The sequence below is a fragment of the Sprattus sprattus genome (assembly GCF_963457725.1).
Source record: "Sprattus sprattus genome assembly, chromosome: 16".
Classification (NCBI taxonomy): domain Eukaryota; kingdom Metazoa; phylum Chordata; class Actinopteri; order Clupeiformes; family Clupeidae; genus Sprattus; species Sprattus sprattus.
The window spans coordinates 24,086,616-24,106,463 of record NC_137914.1 but is presented as its reverse complement, the minus strand read 5'-3'; the positions used below and the strand labels follow the sequence as shown (position 1 = coordinate 24,106,463).

The 19,848-nt window shown below is 39.3% G+C and overlaps 1 protein-coding gene across 2 annotated transcripts in view; it reads left to right on the top strand.

Annotated features, from left to right (window-relative positions):
• The window catches only part of mib2 (MIB E3 ubiquitin protein ligase 2), a 64,947-nt gene that overhangs the window by 31,303 nt on the left and 13,796 nt on the right, over window positions 1-19,848 (top strand). For both annotated transcript variants that reach the window (XM_080853664.1, XM_080853663.1), the window contains exons 11-14: window positions 4,761-4,909; window positions 7,078-7,234; window positions 13,788-13,942; window positions 19,272-19,398. In XM_080853664.1, the coding sequence (XP_080709790.1) occupies window positions 4,761-4,909; window positions 7,078-7,234; window positions 13,788-13,942; window positions 19,272-19,398 (588 nt within the window). The remainder of the gene's footprint in view (window positions 1-4,760; window positions 4,910-7,077; window positions 7,235-13,787; window positions 13,943-19,271; window positions 19,399-19,848) is intronic.

Here is a 19,848-nt window from a genome sequence, read left to right as displayed (position 1 = left end):
CTGTCTGGGCGAGACATCTCTGAAAATCCTGTTGGGGCTTATCTCACTCATCCCCCACAGTGGAGCCAGAGGGGTAGAGCCAGGGTGGACCACAGAAGGCTCAGCAATGGTGTCTATAGGTTACACTAAAGAGGAATGTTGTTAGCCTACACTTGAAGATGGAAATTGTTTTCGCTTCTCGGATGGAGACAGGAAGACTTCTCTACAGGACAGGGTTCTGATAGCAGAAGGCTCTGCCACTTATTGTGCTTTTTGATACTCTTGGAATGACAAGAAGACCTGCACCCTGGTAAAGAAGGGGTCTAGGCGGGCAGGCGATGACAATTTGGTGTTTGAGGTAATTTGAGCTTAGGCCATTTAGAGCTATGTATGTTAGAAAGAGTACTTTGAAATCAATTTTTGACAGGGAGCCAGTGCAGATAGGCAAGTGCAGTTGAGATATGGTCATATTTTTTAGGTCTTGCAATTGTGTGGGCATTACAGATGTCTAGTTGAGAAGTAATTAATGTGTGGATTAGTTTTTTTGCATCTTCAATGGATAGGACTTTTCTGATTTTAGCAATATTGTGTACATGGAAAAATTATGTTTTTGAGATCTGTTTTATGTGCGAGTGAAATGAGAGGTCTCGATTGATTATACCAACTTGGTGTATACACATATACTGTATATTACACCTTGGTGTATACAGCGGGTGAAATAAGTATTGAACACGTCGCCATTTTTCTCAGTAAATATATTTCCAAAGGTGCCATTGACATGAAACTTTCACCGCATGTTGGTAACAACCCAAGTAATCCATACATACATACAAAGAAAAAAAATAAATACATTCAGAAATGTAGTAATGTGTATTAATGTGAAATAACACAGGAAAAAAGTATTGAACACATGAAGAAAGGGAGATGCAAAAAGGCATGGAAAGCCAAGAAAACAGCTGGATTCTTTCAGTAATTAGAAAGCAATCTGGCCCCTAGTCAGTGCAAAATAATATCCCAACTGATGGCCTGTAAAAAGGTGTCTCATTACCAAGGTGTCACACAAGAAGCATCTTATGATGGGTAAAAGCAAAGAGCTTCCTCAAGACCTTTGCAACCTTATTGTTGCAAAACTTACTGATGGCATTGGTTACAGACGCATTTCTAAACTTCTGAATATTCCAGTGGGGGCCATAATCCGGAAGTGGAAAGAACATTATTTCACCATAAACTAGCCACGACCAGGTGCTCCTCGCAAGATTTCTGACAGAGGAGTGAAAAGAATTATCAGAAGAGTTGTCAAAGAGCCAAGGACCACTCGTGGTGAGCTTCAGTAAGACCTGGAATGTACAGTTGTTTAAAAGAAAACAATAAGTAATGCACTCAACCGCCATGGCTTGTATGCACGCTCACCACATAAGACTCCATTGCTGAAGAAAAAGCCTGTTGAAGCTCATTAAAGTTCGCAGCACGAAATTTGGACAAGCCTGTGAAATACTGTGAGAATATAGTCTGGTCAGATGAGAGCAAAAACGAACTCTTTGGATGACACCATGTTTGTAGGAGACATGGCACTGCACATCATCCCAACAGTGAAGTTTGGAGGTGGAAACATCATGGTGTGGGACTGCTTTTCAGCATACAGTGCCACTTGAAAGTATGTGAACCCCTTGAGCACTTAAGAGTTTTCTGTTGTTTTACCATGATTTTAATTTTTTCATCACCAATTTTCCATAGATGAAATGTCAGGTTTATGTTTATCATTTGCATGTACTTGTTTCGAGGGAATTGTTTGAGTAGCCAAAAAACTACATGAAACATGGAATTGGTGTATTTTCAAAAGTAAGTGAACCCCCAGCTTTATTGGTAAAGTCAAGCAGGTAACAGATTCAGTGAAACATATTTGGGTGCTTAATTAGTCAGTTAAAGGCACCCAGTGCAACTTTCGAGGCTTAAAAATAAACATTACATTTCTAGTCTTTTTTACACGTAGTAAGTTTCAATAACTCCATACCATTACATATCGACATTCAAGGAGCAAAGATGAGACGTCGTCGTGTGGTGAGAACTGATAGAAAATCGATAACAACAACAATCGCCGCCATTTTCTTTATTTTTTGTAAACTACAATAAATACAGCAGGATTCCAGTCAATGGAAAAATGGCCTCTCCCCACCGGCGATTGTTGTTGTTTACGATTTTCTATCAGTTCTCACCACACGACGACGTCTCATCTTTTCTCCTTGAATGACGATATGTAATGGTATGGAGTTATTGAAACTTACTACGTGTAAAAAAGACTAGAAATTGAATGTTTATTTTTCATTGAATGTTTACATAAAGTTGCACTGGGTGCCTTTAAGCAAACCAATCAACTGAGACATCCTTAGGAAAAGGGTTGGGCAACGCAGATTAAAAGAGAGAGGAAACCAACCAAACTACTGTAGTGCCAAGGTGTACCCACGCAGATCAGCAATGCCGAGAGGAAACGAGATATCCGAGAACATCAGGAAGAAGGTACTGACAGCCCATCAGTCTTGGGAAAGTTATAAGACCATCTCCAAAAGATTCCAGCTCCATCCATCCATCCATCCAAGACAAATAATTTAGAAATGGAGGGCATTCAACATTACCGCCTCTCTGCCTAGAAGTGGACGCCCAACTTTGGCACTACAGTAGTTTGGTTGGTTTCCTCTCTCTTTTAATCTGTGTTGCCCAACCCTTTTCCTAAGGATGTCTCATTTGTTTGGTTTGCTTAATTTACTAATTAAGCACCCAAATATGTTTCACCGAATCTGTGAACTGCTTGACTTTACCAATAAAGCTGGGGGTTCACTTACTTTTGAAAATACACTAATTCCATTCCAAAAAAAATTCATGGTAAAACAACAGAAAACTCTAAAGTGCTCAAGGGGTTCACATACTTTCAAGTGGCACTGTATGGTACTGGGAAACGTCACACAATTGAAGCAAGGATGACTGAAAAAATGTATCGAGACATTCTTAATAAAAATCTGCTGCCATCTACCAGGATGATGAAGATGAAACGAGGGTGGACATTTCAGCAAGACAATGAACAGCCAAGGAAACTCTCAATTGGTTTCAGAGAAAGAAAATAAAGTTGCTAGAATGGCCAAGCCAATCACCTGACTTGAATCCAATTGAGAATCTATGGAAAGAACTGAAGATCAGAGTTCATAGAAGAGGCCCAGGGAACTTTCAAGAATTGAAGACTTTTTGTGTGGAAGAATGTGCCAAACTCACATCTGAGCAAGGCATTCAAGTAGTTTCTCCATACAGGAAGCGTCTTGAAGCTGTCATTAGCTACAAAGACTGTTGTACAAAGTATTCAATACATATCAGTAAGCGTGTTCAATACTTTTTCCTTGTGTCATTTCATATAATTAGACATAACTTAATTTCTGAACAAATTTGTTTTTGTTTCTTTGTATGTTTTGATTACATGGGTTGTTACCAACATCTGGTGAAAATCTCATGTCAATAGCACCTTTTGAAATATATTTACTGAGAAAAATGGTGACGTGTTCAATACTTATTTCACCCGCTGTACATATTTGATGCTTGTGCTGGATGTCTAGGTCCGACAATCATAATCTCAGTTTTATCTGTGTTAAGGAGCAGGAAATTATTATTATTATCCATGCTTTGACATCTTTCAGGCAAGCTTCTATCTTAGGTTGTTAGGATAGGTATACTTGGGGGTCATCAGCATAAGAATGGAAGTTAATGACATGCTTCCTTGTGACAGCACCTAAGGGTAGCATGTACTAAGAGAAGAGCAGAGGACCAAGCACTGAACCTTGGGGAACCCCATAACTTACTTGTGTATGACTCATTGTGGACTTGTACAAAATGAAGACAGTCAGAAAGGTAAGACCTAAACCAGGATAGGGCACAGCCTTTGATACCAACATGATGTTCAGTCTCTGTAGTAAAATATGATCTATAGTGTTGAAAGCAGCAAGAAGAACCATTATTGCATTGATCAGATGCAATGAGTAGATACACATTATGAACATTGAAAATGAGTTCCACTTTTAAATTTTTTTTTTTTTTTTTGTGCAATCTGACTTGTGAGCAATTTCTGAGAACTCTTATTTCATTGTGATTAAGTGGAAATAAAATGTCATGCCTTGATTTAGTTCTCTATTATTGTTTAAAGAAAACTGAACAGAAAACATATATTTTTTTTAATTTGTTGACCATTCCTGGCCTTACTTTTAACTCATATTACACTTCAATAGGCCAATGCATCAGTTTAGGAATGGCCTTTTTTTAAATGTGACTGCACTTTAGCATCAAGGGTGATTTCCTGCAATTTTATGCACAATGTATGTGGCAAATAAGATAAGATAAGATTTTATGAATCCGGTTCAGGGAAATTCAGGTGTCATAGCAGCAAGATTTATGAAGTGAATAGGAATCAGACATACCACAAAAATAAGAATAGGATTAGGAATCAAACAAACAACACAAATAAAAACAGTCCAAATAAGGAAAAGGCAATCGGGGATGACTAATTCCCTAAAGTAGTTTGGAGCCAAGTCGTTTAGGGCTTTGTGTGATAGGAGTACTTTGAAATCAATTCTGCTTTTGACAGGCATCTAATGCAGAGAGGCCTTAATGATCGTAATAATGTGTCTATTCTATTTATATGCATGGTCTTTTACATTTTAACGCAATCTGTCTGTTTGTGCCCTGCCTACACTCCCAAGAATTTGGAATTGTAGACATGTGGGATATTGAAATGATTGTGTGTGCAGGTTGATATACAGAACCAGGGGAAGACGGCACTGCAGGTGGCTGCCCATCAGGGACATGTGGAGGTGGTGAAGGTTCTGCTGCAGGCCAACAGTGACATTGAGCTGAAGGATGAAGATGGAGATGCTGCTCTACATTACACAGCCTTTGGGTAAATACACCCAGAACGTTCCATTTATGTCTCTGGGGTTATTCTCTCTTGCTTTAAACAAAGCAAATGTTCATGACTACGTACATTAAACCAATTGTATCATTGAACAGATATATACGCATACACAGTCTAAAAATCAGTTATAGAATCTCTGATTATGCTTCTGTCTAGTCTGTGCGAGAAGGTCTAGTCAAGGAATCCAGCTTTGAAATGATAAGCATTGGAGTAAAATATACTGTGTGTATATATGTACAAATGTATATATCCCTACTAATTTTATTTTGAATATACAGTACATTTAAATATATAATTCTAATTACTAAGTCAAAAGGTGTCTCCTCATCATCATTATTCTCATAAAGAATCTCATTATTAGCCTTATTTTGTGCTATTAGCTATTAACTTTCTCTCTTGTCCCATCAAACCTTTTAATAGAAAAATGTGTGTTGTTCTGCATCAAGCCAGGTCACAGGCAGAGATTTCAAGGACTGTTGCTAATGATGTTTAATCAGATTCAGAATTAGTATGGGACTATGGGCAGTAAAGGGGCAATTTTTTGTCTAGACTTAGTAGGATAGTGGATAGTAGAGAACAATTAATTCCTTGAGGTCATTTGGAGCTTGGTCATTTCAGAGCTTTGTATGTTAGGAGGAGTACTTTGGAATCAATTCTACGTTTGACAGGGAACTAGTGTAGAGATGCAAGTACAGGTAAGATGTTCATATTTCAGCTCTAATAATTGTCGAGCACAGTGTTTGAACAGGTGTTCAGTACATCTGAACAGGGGAGCTCTGCGGTAGGCTAGTCGCAGACTACCACACACAGTCATATGGTGTGTGTGGGTTGGGGGTCGTTCCACCCACCTGACCTTCCTCTGCCTACAGCTTTGAGCTGAAGCTAACACATCTGGTCCACAGTGCGTATGCAGGTTTCTGGTGCATTAGTCCTGACTAGCTATTAGAAATGTACCTTTGTCAGGTCATAACCGCTAAAGGAAGCTGTGGAATAACTAAACATATGACATGCTGGGCATTCTTGAGTAGTCAGCTAGGAAGCTTAGTATGAATTAGCAGAAAAAGACACGACAGATATTGAAATATATAGTATCACAGCAAAGTGATACATGTGTTACAAGCAGTTGTAATGAAAACGGTCAGTAAAAACAAAGTGTAGTTAGTTCTCCAAGGCTAGACTGTAATGCAAGCTAATATCAGCAGTCCAACAGCAAAATCAACCAACCTGGAAGTGCACTGATTCAGGCACAAACAAATCAACCCATGAGGGCCCTATGACCTTTGGCAAATTCCATCTTTAGCATTTCCATGTTTTCTGAGACACGGTGTCAATATAAGCCACTTGTGTTATCTTAGTATACAATTAAGTATGAAAATGTTGCCTATAATGCTGGTGAATGTTTTTCTGTCCAGTCATGTATCCACATTTCTTGTGTTTCTTGTGTTCTTCTTTAATTACGTAATTCCGGTACTCCATCTGCTTTCATAGGGCCCTGTTAAACAAAACTAAAAATATTCTCTCACTAGGCCGCAACTTGAATAACCTTCGACTTGACTTAATGTGACAACCAACATATGCCACACATCATTCATGTCATGACCACACACACTCACTGTTCTGGGGTAATTCAGTGCTGCCATACTACCAGGCTTCAGGTCAGCCATGCATTCTAGGCTAATTCAGGCATCACCAATCTACTTATTCCTCACCAAGCCAAAGATGCTTTTCTCACTTGCTCACCTTTTCCTCAACCAGAAACTGTGTTCTTGGCATCCCCATAGCCCTCTTCAGTCTAATGAAAGTTGACCAAGTCTTTGGTTATCTAAAGTAGCACCATTGTAAAATGAAAGTATGTTTTTATCATTGATCAGATGGTACCAACATCAACAATCAAAATAATTTGACACTACCACATAATTATGTAAACTACACCACCTTGTTGGTGTCATGGATTGGTCAATTACAAGTAGTGATTGTGTCAGCTAATGGAAGTCAGTGATACAGAGAGAGAGAGTCATTGGAGAGATAAAGGTAATTCCAATCAAATGGAGGTACTAGATTTGAAGTCACTTTGTGTTTTGTCATCAATAATAAAAGAACAACAATCAGACTTCATGACACTGTTTTTTATGTGTGTCCCAATTTGTGTGCAGGAACCAGGTGGAGGTTGCACGGTTGTTGTTGAGTAAAGGGGCAGATGTAAATCTTCTGAATAACTCCATGTGTACCGCCCTCCATATCGCTGTCAACAAAGGGTTCGACGAGGTGGTCCAGGTTTTAACTGAACACACAGCGGATGTCAACCTTCAGGTTAGTCTATGTGTGTCTGTTCTATGTATGCATGTGAGAGCCACCTCAAGAGTCAGCCTTATTTGTGTAGCACATTTAGAAACATGGTGCTGGCAGCATTGACCGGTCACTGAACGGACTCTGGACCTCCCTCTAGCAGTACTAGCCAGTTTTATCAATCGGCCTCAAGAATGACCAGTTTGAGCTTTGTCCCATACATTTGATCTTTGGATAAGCCACCTCTTTCAGTTCTCTGATTTTATGTAACATTGATTCACTCTAACATACGTTTGGGAAAATAAGTATTTGAACCCCTGCCGATTTTGCAAGTTTGCCCACTTGCAAAGAAATGTGTGATCTATAATTGTAATGGTAGGTGTATATAAACAGTGAGAGACAGAATATCAACAAAAACATCCAGAAAACTGCATTTTATAACAGTTATGAATTGATTTGCATTTGTTGCGGCAAATAAGTATTTGAACCGTTTTATGTAAGGTCAGCCATTCTAAATAGGTTCTACACATACGTGAAATACATTCCCTATTTAATGGATAGAGAGCAACGCTCCCAGCATTACTCTGTAGCAACTTACGTTAGATGTCATTTCAAGCTTGCTGGAGAAGGCACTTCCAACACCGAGCCACCAGCCAAGAGCGCTGGACAGTGGTCGGGACTCGGAAGCAATGTACTGTACTGAGGGTTTATTTAAAAAACGGTAGCCGTAATGCTGTAAGCGGTGCGGCTTTGTAGTTTACCAAAGTCACACTAAAACATTTTGACAGAGCGCCGTGTACCACACAAAATTGCTTCGAGGTCAGTTAGCACAACCAGAATTAATCCATATATAAGGCGCTCCGGATTAGGAGCACTGTCGTTTTTTGAGAAAATTAAAGGCTTTTAAATGCGCCTTATAGTCCGGAAAATAAGGTATATTAAGTACAACTTTCTTGTCCAGTGCAGTAGATACATGAAAATGCAAGATTGTATTTATTTTTTTAGGATGTGACAATCAAGTTGTTCTTTAAGTATTATGTAATTGTAAAAAAATATTATATACAGAAATATATTCATATACAAGATGTACCTGGAAGTTCTGGCTTGGATTTCTTCTGTGTTGGTATGATTTTCAGATTGTGTGGTACACTGATGTACATCATATGTGACAATTAAGCAAAAATATTGCAACAGACACATCAAAAAATTAGTGCTGTCAGTTTAACGCGTTATTAACGACGTTAACACAAACCCGTTTTAACGCCGTTCATTTTTTTAGCGCGCGATTAACGTTCTTTTTGCTCTCCCAAACTGTGTGGTAGGCTAACGTTACGTTTGCGTGAGTGGTGAGCGCGATACAGCGAAATGGATGATGATAAGCTTCTGAATAGAAAGTTTACCTTTAAAAGTTGTATTGTGCAGAAGACTGTTGTCTGAAAATGTCAACAGGCAGCTGGCTGAAAGCACAGAAGTAGTAGGCTTACCTTTTATTGGTAACCTAACTGTTACGGTTCATTGTTTTTGAAATAAGAGGCCTGACTTCTATGTTCACAGCAAACTTGAAAAAAAAGAAAACATTAAGCCATGGTTTAACTGCACTATAAAGAGTCCTTGTTTATCTGAAATGTGCACTTTATTATTTTATTTTGTATCGCCCTGTTTGGCAATGTTGTTTTTCAATAAAATAAAACATTGCATAAAGCAAGCCAATCCACCTTCCATGTTGATAAGAGCATTAAAATAAAATAAAAATGATGGAAAAAAAATATTGAAGAGACATTTAGAATGCGCGATTAATTAATTTGCGATTAATCGCGATTCATTTTGAGTTAACTATGACAAAAATGCGATTAATCGTGGTTAAATATTTGAATAGTTTGACAGCACTACAAAAAATATTACCTGAATTCCACAAAATGCGCACCTCAAAATGCAGGAAATAGCGGAATTAAAAAAAAATTCAGTTAGGACAGTTTATTTAAAAATTCCTGCAGCGCAGCTTCGCCGCGTTAGGTTCAATGACAAAATGCCCCCCCCCTAAAAGCCTGATTTGAACCCTTAGCAAAACAAGACTTAGGCCCTGTCCCATTCATCTTCCCTTCACCCTACCACTTCATCGAAGTGAACTTCACTGCGGAGGGCCCCTTCACAACGGAGTGAAGGGATTTAAATCTTTACCTGAGAAATGGGACACCACTCGATCACTCATATCCAGCTCCACTGTAGGCTACGTTTCACCAAAAACGCAATGCAAACAGTGTTCCTATGTTTGCGAATTTGAACACACGTCAGGTTTTCAGGTTCTCAGGTTTTGGCAAACATATATAAACCCACATGTCATAAAATAGCGTTTTTTACATCCTAACGGTACGTTCACACACAGACGAACTTCGTGCCGCTCCTATTGGGAATGAATGGAAACGAAATTCCATCTGTTGAGCAAAAAACGCCGCCGCCTGACTATCAAAGTTGACGAACCTTTAACTTTATGCAAATGTGTACCAGGCGGTAACCAATCAGCGCGGCGTGTGTCAGAATTGGAGTTTGACGTTACTGACGTAGTGCAGAAGCCCGGTGAATTCAAAATATTTCATAGAAAATGGCGGAGCCTCGCAAGTCCGGATTGGAAAATATTTGATGTGAATCAAGCTGGATACAGGTGTTTACACGACTTTAATATGTCAACATCTGCTCGGTTTGTTGTTTATAAACTATACGAACACTGTCAGGGCAAACTGAATATTGTAGGTCTTAAATAAGCTCTCGACCATTATTGTTAGCTTGGTGCTAACGCTTTCATTGAAGATCAATGTAGAAGCTAGCTGCTAATCCTGGGTCCCGGGAGTCTGTTTAACTGGAAATATTTGTATGTGAATAAAGGTGTTTACACGACTTTTATATGTCTACATCGACTCAGTTTGTTGTGTATATACTATACGAACATTGTCAGGGCAAACTGAATATTGTAGGTCTTAAATTAAGCTCCTAACCGTTATGTTAGCTTGCTGCTAACGCTTTGATTGAAGATGAATGAAGAAGCTAGCTGCTAAAATGCTATTAGCGCTGCACTGCAGTCGAACTTGCTACATGACACTCGCAAGATGACAACCAAACATATTTTTCTGACCATGCCCCCTAGGCGGCATACCGCCTGAGAAAATTCGCGGCTAGTGTGAACGCCTCGTCACGTTAACGTTACTCGCTACTCTCAGCCGCATAGACAGACGTTCATTTGTGAAAATAGCGATCTTTTTCTAACAATCATATTCTACTCAACTGTAAGGAATATTATTCTGCATAATGATCGGCTAAATATCCCGATGTGTTTCACATTTTTTAATAGTTATTTGCGAAGATATCCATAGATTTGTAAACTTCTTTTTCTGCAATGGCAGCCATCTTTCTTACATTTTTTGGAGTCCGTTGGTAACCAAGGTGATCGCAAGGCATCCTGGGAAATGTAATCTTTCCCTTCAATCGAAGTCCGGTTCTGATCACACTCCGTTTGAAGGGGTCGTTTGAAGGGTTGAACAACACTTCCCCTTCGGTCCAAAAGAATTGGGACACCCTACCCCTTCACGCGAACGCGCAAACGAAGTGGAAGGGTTAAGTGCTAGGGTGAAGTGGTAGTAATGGGACAGGGCCTTAGTACTAGTACTTGGTGGAGAAACCCTTGTTGGCAAGCACAGACGTCAGACTGTTCTTCTTTTTGGTCACCAGGTTTACATACATCTCAGGAGGGATTTTGGTCCACTCCTCTTTGCAGATCCTCTCCAAATCCGTAAGGTTGTGTTTTCAATGGGAGGGAATGAGGGGTTCAAGCCCAATATTACGAACATGGCCCCATCCATAGTCCCCTCGATGTGGTGGAGTCGTCCTGTACCCTTGGCAGAGAAACAGCCCCAAAGCATGTTTCAACCTCTATGCTTCCCCCTCCAAACGCGGCAGGTCAATTGATGCCAAACAGCTTGATTTTGGTCTCATCTGACCACATCCTGTCTCCCAATCCTCCTTAGTATCATTCAAATGTTCATTGGTAAACGTCAGACGGCCCTACATACATGTGCATGTGCTTCCTTGCTGCAGGACTTCAAACCATTACGGCGTAGTGTGTTTCCTATGGTTTTCTTGGTGACTGGGGTCCCAGCTGCCTTAAGATCATTCACAAGATCCCCCCGGTTCTGGGGTTATCCCGCACGTTTCGGATGATCACCGATACAGCACGAGGCAAGATCTTGCATGGAGCCCCAGACGGAGGGTGATTGACAGTTGTTTGGTGTTGCCTCCATTTGCTAATAATTGCACCAACAGTTGTCTGTTCTCACCCAGCTGCTTGCCCATGGTTTCTTGGCCCATTCCAGCCTTGTGCAAGTCCACAATCTTATCTCTGACGTCTTTAGACAACTCTCTGGTCTTGCCCATGGTGGTGAGGTTGAAGGTCTGTAGTATGATTCTTTAGACAGACATTGAAGCATGAGGACTAATCTGTGTGCCGAGGGCACATAACTGGTCTGTGGGAGCCAGAATTCCTGCTGTTTGGTAGGGGTTCAAATACTTATTTGCTGCAACAAATTCAAATACATTCATAATTTTATAAAATGCAGTTTTCTGGATATTTTTGTTGATATTCGTTTTCTCACTGTTAAAATAGACCTACCATTACAATTTTAGACCAAGCATTTATTTGCAAGTATCCAAATTTGCGAAATACTATTTCCCCACTGTAGCATTTATTTGACATTCTGCTCTGAGTAACAAGCTTAAGCAATAAGCCCCAAGAGGCTGTGGTTTGCGCTGATTTTAGAACAGGTAAGGGGAGTTGTTACCACCTTACCTGTTCTAAAATCAGCGCAACTCACGGACTCGCGGGGCTTATTGCTTATTGCTTTTCTAAAACTGTTACTACAAATATTTGATTTGGTTTCATAAATAAAGACAATTCAATTTAAAAAACAATAGTTTAATGATAAACCGTCATTCTTCCGCCACTTAAAAATATAGTTCCTAAATAAATCGTTGCCACGCAACCCTTGAAGCAATGCAACAGCTAGATGGAATGTATGAAATGCGCTATATGAATACGCTGCGCAGTAATATGGAATGTTATCATAGAATGTTATGAGGTCAAATTGTAAGGTTGTGCTGGATTTTATAACGGCTTTTAGCCAATCACAATCAAGGATTTGAACAATCAGTTTTAGAATACTTTTTTTGTCATGGTTTTTTATCATAAAATTAATTTAATTTAATTTTTTTTCCGTCTTTTAAGCGGTGCTTGTTTCCAAAAAGTAACTAGCTAACGTCTTAACTATGTAGGTTTACATTATGTTCTCCAACTATTTCAAGATGTGAAGACACCAGGCCTGTGTCATTGCGGTTACACGGATTCGAATTACTGGCTTAGTAACCATTTTCTTTGCTGCATATCAGAAATTGCCAACAGAAAAGCTAATTATTATGACGGCTCCTATTACCATGGAAACAATAAACGAAGCTAACTTTAGTATCTAAATAGCAACTGCATATCAGAAATAGCTAACAGAAAGGTTTTGTCTCAACCAAAGACATGTATACATGTCTATGGTCTCAACTGTTCATACTAATGGCACGTTTTTTATGAATATCCTGCAGACTCTCTCACAAGCTTATTCTTGTTGATTATGAACAAACATAACAAAAGAGGTCCGAAGATATGAGTACCTTTACAACCCCTCCTGAAACACGTACAAGGACGTTCAAATGGCCGCAAATTCATGGAGAGAATATACTATCCCATTTTCACAGGATACTTCACCTGCACAGCAATCAGGGCATATGTGTCAAACATGATAAAAGATACTGCTCTGATCTATTCCCATTCCATACTGAATATTCTGTTTAGATCAAAGGTTTGTTTTGACATACTGTGATATTTCAGATGATAGTTACGTGGTATACCAATGTGTTGACATTAAAAAAACGTTGTCTGCGACTGTTTTGGACAGAATGCGCTAATTCACCGAACAAATAACTTCATATTACTTTTCCACCAATCATGTCATCCATTCATATCGATGTGAATCAATCAATACTAATACAACTTTAAGTGTGATATGTTTTTGTTGTATAATCAAAGATAGCAGGTGCCCACTTGTAAACATTCCACATTTGATTTGAACAGAAGTGGCCAATGATTCAAATTATTCACTTTCACATAAATAGCAATTGCCTCCCATGGATAGCATAGTCCGACTAAAGCCATAGTCTAATTAATACCATCATGTAAATGTACTGATTCATTCACTTACCCAGCTGCTGTAGTTAATCAGTGATATCACTAACCATCCCTAATGTGTGGGACATTTCAAGCATGTTCGGGCTAAATGGGCCTGGGATTTCCCCCTTTTGTGACAGCCTTTTTTTATTTGGTCTGTGCAGTGCAGTGCTAAATATTTTGAAAAATAATATATCTGCTTTCATGTCCTGTCTGTGTAATACAATCTAATTGAATGCATGATAGGTAAATTATATTCTTTATAGGTAAAAACATATTTTGAGTCTTAATATAGTTGTCACATGTGCTCTTATCCTTGAACAGGACTCTTATGGAGACACCCCACTTCACGATGCCATTGCTAAAGACTTCCAGCATATTATTGAGATCCTCACATCAGTGCCCAGTATTGATTTCACCCTTCAGAATAACCGTGGTTTCAACCTGCTGCACCATGCTGCTCTGAAAGGCAACACACTGTAAGTTAGGAGCCCACAATACACACTGTTTGGTATTGCGTAAGTTATGAGCCCGCACTACACACACACACACAACACACTGTTTGGTATTGTGTAGGCTATGAGCCCACACTACACACACACACACTACACACTACACACTGTATGGTATTGTGTAAGTTAGGAGCCCACACTACACACTGTTTGGTATTGTGTAAGTTAGGAGCCCACACTACACACTGTTTGGTATTGTGTAAGTTAGGAGCCCAAACTACACACACACACGCTACACACTGTTTGGTATTTGAAGGACTCATATCAAGTTTCTGATTCAAACTGATGATTTGCCGCTGCCAGTCTAGCAGTGTAAAATCTATCAATGTTCTGTGAATAATTCAGCTCTAACCGCTTAATGTAAAAACTTAATTCAAACTTAATTTCATAGGTCTGGTAAATGGCACTTAGTGTGTGTTGTTGTTCATTTTTCTACACTTAATATTTTTAAGATATGTAAGTCAAAATTGAAATGAATGGTGAAATCGTTGTGACCTCAACATTCTTTAAGTGCCTGTATAGTGTGGGAGTGACTGTCATCGTTTTTTATGCGGTGGATTAGCATTTTTGCACATTCCGGTTTTAAAAAGAAAATCCCTATGAGGGAATGAACGGGGTTGTGGAAAATTGCAAGATAACAGCCCCTCTGTTAAGCTCTGCTGAGCATTATCAAACATAACAAGACACTGCACAGATGTACCGCATGTGGTCAAATTCAGTCATGGAATTTTTGTGCATGTGATTGCCTGAAATTGTTCTATAGTCTGTAAATATACAGTGGTGGCCAAAATTGTTAGAACACTCAGCATATTTAAGAGATATCAGATGTTTTTGTTGAATTGACGATTAAAATACCCATCAAACAAATGAAATATCTACAAAATGATCTTTATGCTCTATAAACCATATAATAGAGCCATTTTAAGTAGATTAAGGTCATTTTCCTTACAAAAAACAAGCTAGGCCTATTTCACTGTCAATATCACACAATCATGTTCCTTCACAGAAGCAGCCAAATTACTTGTATAATCATTGTCAGGTGTGATCCCGGTTGAATTGCTGGTGATGAAAGAGTCTTAGGACACAGCTGTGTAATTATTTTGAATGTACAAGGCCTGTCCTGCTCATTAAGTGATTGGTAACACCAGGGTTTTGTCACATAGGCCACACCACCAATTGGTATAAATTCAAAGCCTCTAGAAGTTGTCTTGTTACACATGTTGTTCTTTGAACATGGCTAAGGTAAGGAAGGAGCTAACAAGTGAGCAACGGGCTCGAATTAAGGCCCTTTTTGATGCTGGCTGGAGTTACCGCCGCATAGCCAAGGACTTGAGATGCAGTCCAAGCACCATCAAGTACACTATAGACCGCCATGATGCCACCAAATCACACCAGAACCGAAAGGGGAGAGGTAGAAAAAATAAACTTTCTGACAGACAAGTGAAGCATCTGAAAATTCTCAGTCTTAAGGACCGAAGAAAGACCTCACGAGAACTTCGTGATGAGATCAACACCACAATGAATGATGGTGCAACAGTGTCTTCAAGAACTGTGCGACGGAAACTTGGAGAAAAAGGACTTGTTGGCAGGATAGCAGCAAAGAAACCATTGCTGAGAGAGAAAAATAGAGTGAATCGCCTGAAATTTGCAAAATATCACAAGAAATGGACTAAGGAAGATTGGTCTAAAGTGTTGTGGACTGATGAGTCCAAGTTTGAACAGTTTGGCAACAAGCGTAGAGTGTATGTTCGACGGAGGGTGGGGGAGAGGTATAAAAACGAGTGTCTCTTGCCCACAGTTAAACACGGAGGGGGTAGTGTTATGGTGTGGGGTGCCATTTCAGCCTCAGGAACAGGTGACCTGGTGAAAATTGATGGCATCATGGATAAAAAAGTGTACCACAACATTCTGGTGAGGCACGGAGTACCATCTGGGAGTCGTCTTATTGGGCCTGGATTTATTTTCCAAGAGGACAATGACCCTAAACACTCTTCTCACCTATGCCGGAACTACCTGCGACAAAAGGAATCTGCTGGATCACTGAAAATGATGGCCTGGCCACCTCAAAGTCCGGACCTCAACCCCATCGAGAAAATTTGGGGCGAGTTGGACAATAAACTGGACAGATCCATTATACATTCAAAGGAAAGCCTTTGGCTTGAGTTGCAGAAGGCGTGGGATACAATTAGTGTTGAAGTTCTAAGGAAATATATTGACACTATGCCAGAGAGATGTGCTGCTGTAATTGCTGCAAAAGGTGGACATACCAAATATTAAAGTTAAAAGTGGATAAAAACAGAAAGACTCACTTCATCTGTTATTTGTTTGTGCTCAGAGCAACCATGTGCATGTTTCATGAACATTATGAGTTGAAATTATGTTTTGGAGGCGAAAAAAATGCACATTTATTCAGATTTGTAGGGTGTTCTAACAATTTTGGCCACCACTGTATGTTACAGCATTTACGTTTGTGAATGACGTTAAATGTATTTGTGAATCACAAAACCCCTTTGTGAATCGCATAATTTGGGAATTTTGAAACTATTCAGTAGAGCGCATACCTCTGCAAATGTTGCAACGTTAGCAAAGGTGACACCAAATTTGGGCTGGCACCCCATGAGTCAAATCCGTTCCAAAATGAAATGGGTTCTTTCTTAGTCCATATTACTCCTTTCCATGAAAATCGGGCCAGTAGTTATTGCTAACAAACAAACAGTCATGGCTGAGAACATAACCTCCTTGGCGAGGTAATTATAAGATCCACATGAGTTTAAAGTACATTAGAATAATGATTATAAGATACACATGAGTTTAAAGAACATAAGAATAATGATTAGGGATACGCATGAGTATAAAGTACATAAGAATAATGATTATAAGATACACATGAGTATAAAGTACATAAGAATAATGATTATAAGATACACATGAGTACAAAATACATAAGAATAATGATTGTGAAACATAACTATTTCACCACACCTCACACAGCTATTGAGCCTTCTGAAGGTGTTATAATAAACAATACACTGGTGAAGTGCTGGCAAAGGCGTCTTTGTTGTTGCTGTTGTTTGGTATGTTTGTTGTGGTGTACCTCACGGTGTTATAATACATAACCTAGGCTGTTTGGTATGATTAAGAGGTTTGCACAGTTGTGGCCAAAAGTTTTGAGAATGACACAAATTTACATTTTCACAAAGTTTGCTGCTTCAGTGTCTTTAGATATTTTTGTCAGATGTTACTATGCAAGACTGAAGTATAATTTCAAGCAATTAATAAGTGTCAAAGGCTTTTATTTGCAATTACATGAAGTTAATGCAAAAAGTCAATATGTGCAGTTTTGACCCTTCTTTTTCAAGACCTCTGCAATCCGCCCTGGCATGCTGTCAATTAACTTCTGGGCCACATTCTGACTGATGGCGGCCCATTGATGCATAATCAATGCTTGGAGTTTGTCAGAAATAGTTTTTTGTTTTGTTTGTCCACCCGCCTCTTGAGGATTGACCACAAGTTATCAATGGGATCAAGGTCTGGGGAGTTTCCTGGCCAATGGACCCAAAATATCAATGTTTTGTTCCCCGAGCCACTTAGTTATCACTTTTGCCTTATGGCAAGGTGCTCCATCGTGCTGGAAAAGGCATTGTTCATCACCAAACTGTTCCTGGATGGAACAGCCATGACACTCATTAAATGTTTGTAATTATACTTCAGTCTTCCATAGTATCATCTGACAAAAATATCTAAGGACACTGAAGCAGCAAACTTTGTGAAAATGCATATTTGTTTCATTCTCAAAACTTTTGGCCACGACTGTATATGTGTGTGTATATGAGAGTGTGTGTGACAGCAATGAGATTATTTGTTGATAATGTGTTTTCTTTGTAGCCCATTTCATGAGGCTAAACTAGAGTAGGGGTGATTGTTTGATCTTCTTAGAGCTTCCTAAAGCATTCTATCCACCAACATGACTGTCAGAAACTTACCGGGTTGCGGTATCATATATACATATTGTTTCACAACTTTTTTCGCTCACTTCGGTGAATTGGCTCGTCTACAGAATCTAAAGTTTTACACTAGCTTTTGTGGGCACTCAGTTTTCACACTGGAAGCGAGTGTATGATGTGTTTCATTTACATTTACATTTACACTTACATTTACATTTACATTTACAAGTCATTTAGCAGACCAAAGCAACATACAAGGGAGAGAACCGTCAAGCTAAGCTTTTTTTTTTTTAGAAATAGAAAACGACATAGAAAGAAAAAGAAGTCACAGCTTAAGTGCAAGTTAAGCCAAGGTGCTACTTAGGAAGGGAGGTGCTCTCTGAAGAGTTGGGTCGTCAAGAGCTTCTAAAAGGAAGAGAGAGACGCCCCTTCTCTGGTAGTGCTAGGCAGTTCGTTCCACCAACGTGGAACTACAAATGAGAATAGTCTGGATTGCAGTTCCAGACGATGCTCACTAGATGAGCGCAGCGTCCTGGGTGTAACATTTGCCCTTACAAGAGCATTTAGGTAGGTGGGAGCAGAACCAGCAAGCACTCTGTAGGCAAGCATAAGCGACTTGAACTTAATGCAAGCAGCTCCCGGCAGCCAGTGGAGCTCAATGAGTAGCAGGGTGACGTGCCCTTTTTAGTTGGTTGAACAACAGACGCGCCACCGCGTTCTGGGTCATCTGTAGTGGTTTCACCACGCAAGCCGGCAGGCCCGTTAGGAGGGTGTTGCAGTAGTCAAGGCGAGAACTCACCAAGGGTTGCACCAGCAGCTGGGTGGCATACTGGGTTAGGTACGGCCTGATTTTGAGGATGTTGTATAGCGCAAAGCGGCACGACCTGGAGACATAGGCGATGTGGGCTGTGAAGGTCAGTTGGTCATCAATAATGACCCCGAGGTTTCTTACTGTTTTGGATGGAAAAAGAGATAAAGAGTCAATATTGATATTGATGTTGTGGTGGATGACCTGTTATGCTGGGAAGACCATCAGTTCTGTTTTGGCCAGGTTCAAACTTCCATTTCAAACTTCTAACTGCTAATACAAACAATAGCATTTTTTTGGTGGAATCAAAGTAATTATTACTATTTGCTTTTTCAAATTCAACATTCACTTTTCATTTAAACTTTATACTTCCAATCCTGAGAAAAGTTCTGAATATAACTAGATACTATTCTATATTCCACAATATACATGAATGAAAACTGTATATTTATTTATATACTATCATTACTGAACATTAGCATGGGTGTGTTTGTGCTGTAAGGGCAGCTTATATTTACCTACTTGTTTCTTTATTTATTTACAGTGCAACAAAGACTATACTAGAACGGACACGGCAACTAGTCGACGTGAAAAAGGATGATGGTTTCACAGCGTTGCACTTGGCTTCCCTCAACAACCACTGTGAAGTTGCTAAAATTCTCATCAAAGAGGTCAGGCACACATTTTCTTTTTGTGGGTGACAGTGACTGTTTCCTGTTTTCATAATATTCACACATAATGCTTGCCATTATAGTTTCATCACATTGTAGACTTAATTGTAGTAGTAGTAATGTATACTAAATTGTATTTTTGTATATTTAATAAACAATGCTTCTGGTATAATAAGTAATAAGAACATTATCTACAACTTGTGTGTAGAGTATGAATAATTAAGGCAAGGTAGCATATAGGGGTGGGAATCTCTTGGCACCTCACGATTCAATTCGATTCCGATTCAGAGGTCAGCGATTATCGATTCTAAACCGATTATCGATTCTAAACCGATAAAAAGATTATCGATGCATCTCAATTTTTAAAACATTTGAGTTTGATACTCAGATCACTTCCTACATTGTGTTTGATAATTACAGGAAACCAACGGATTAATTACCTTCTCTATT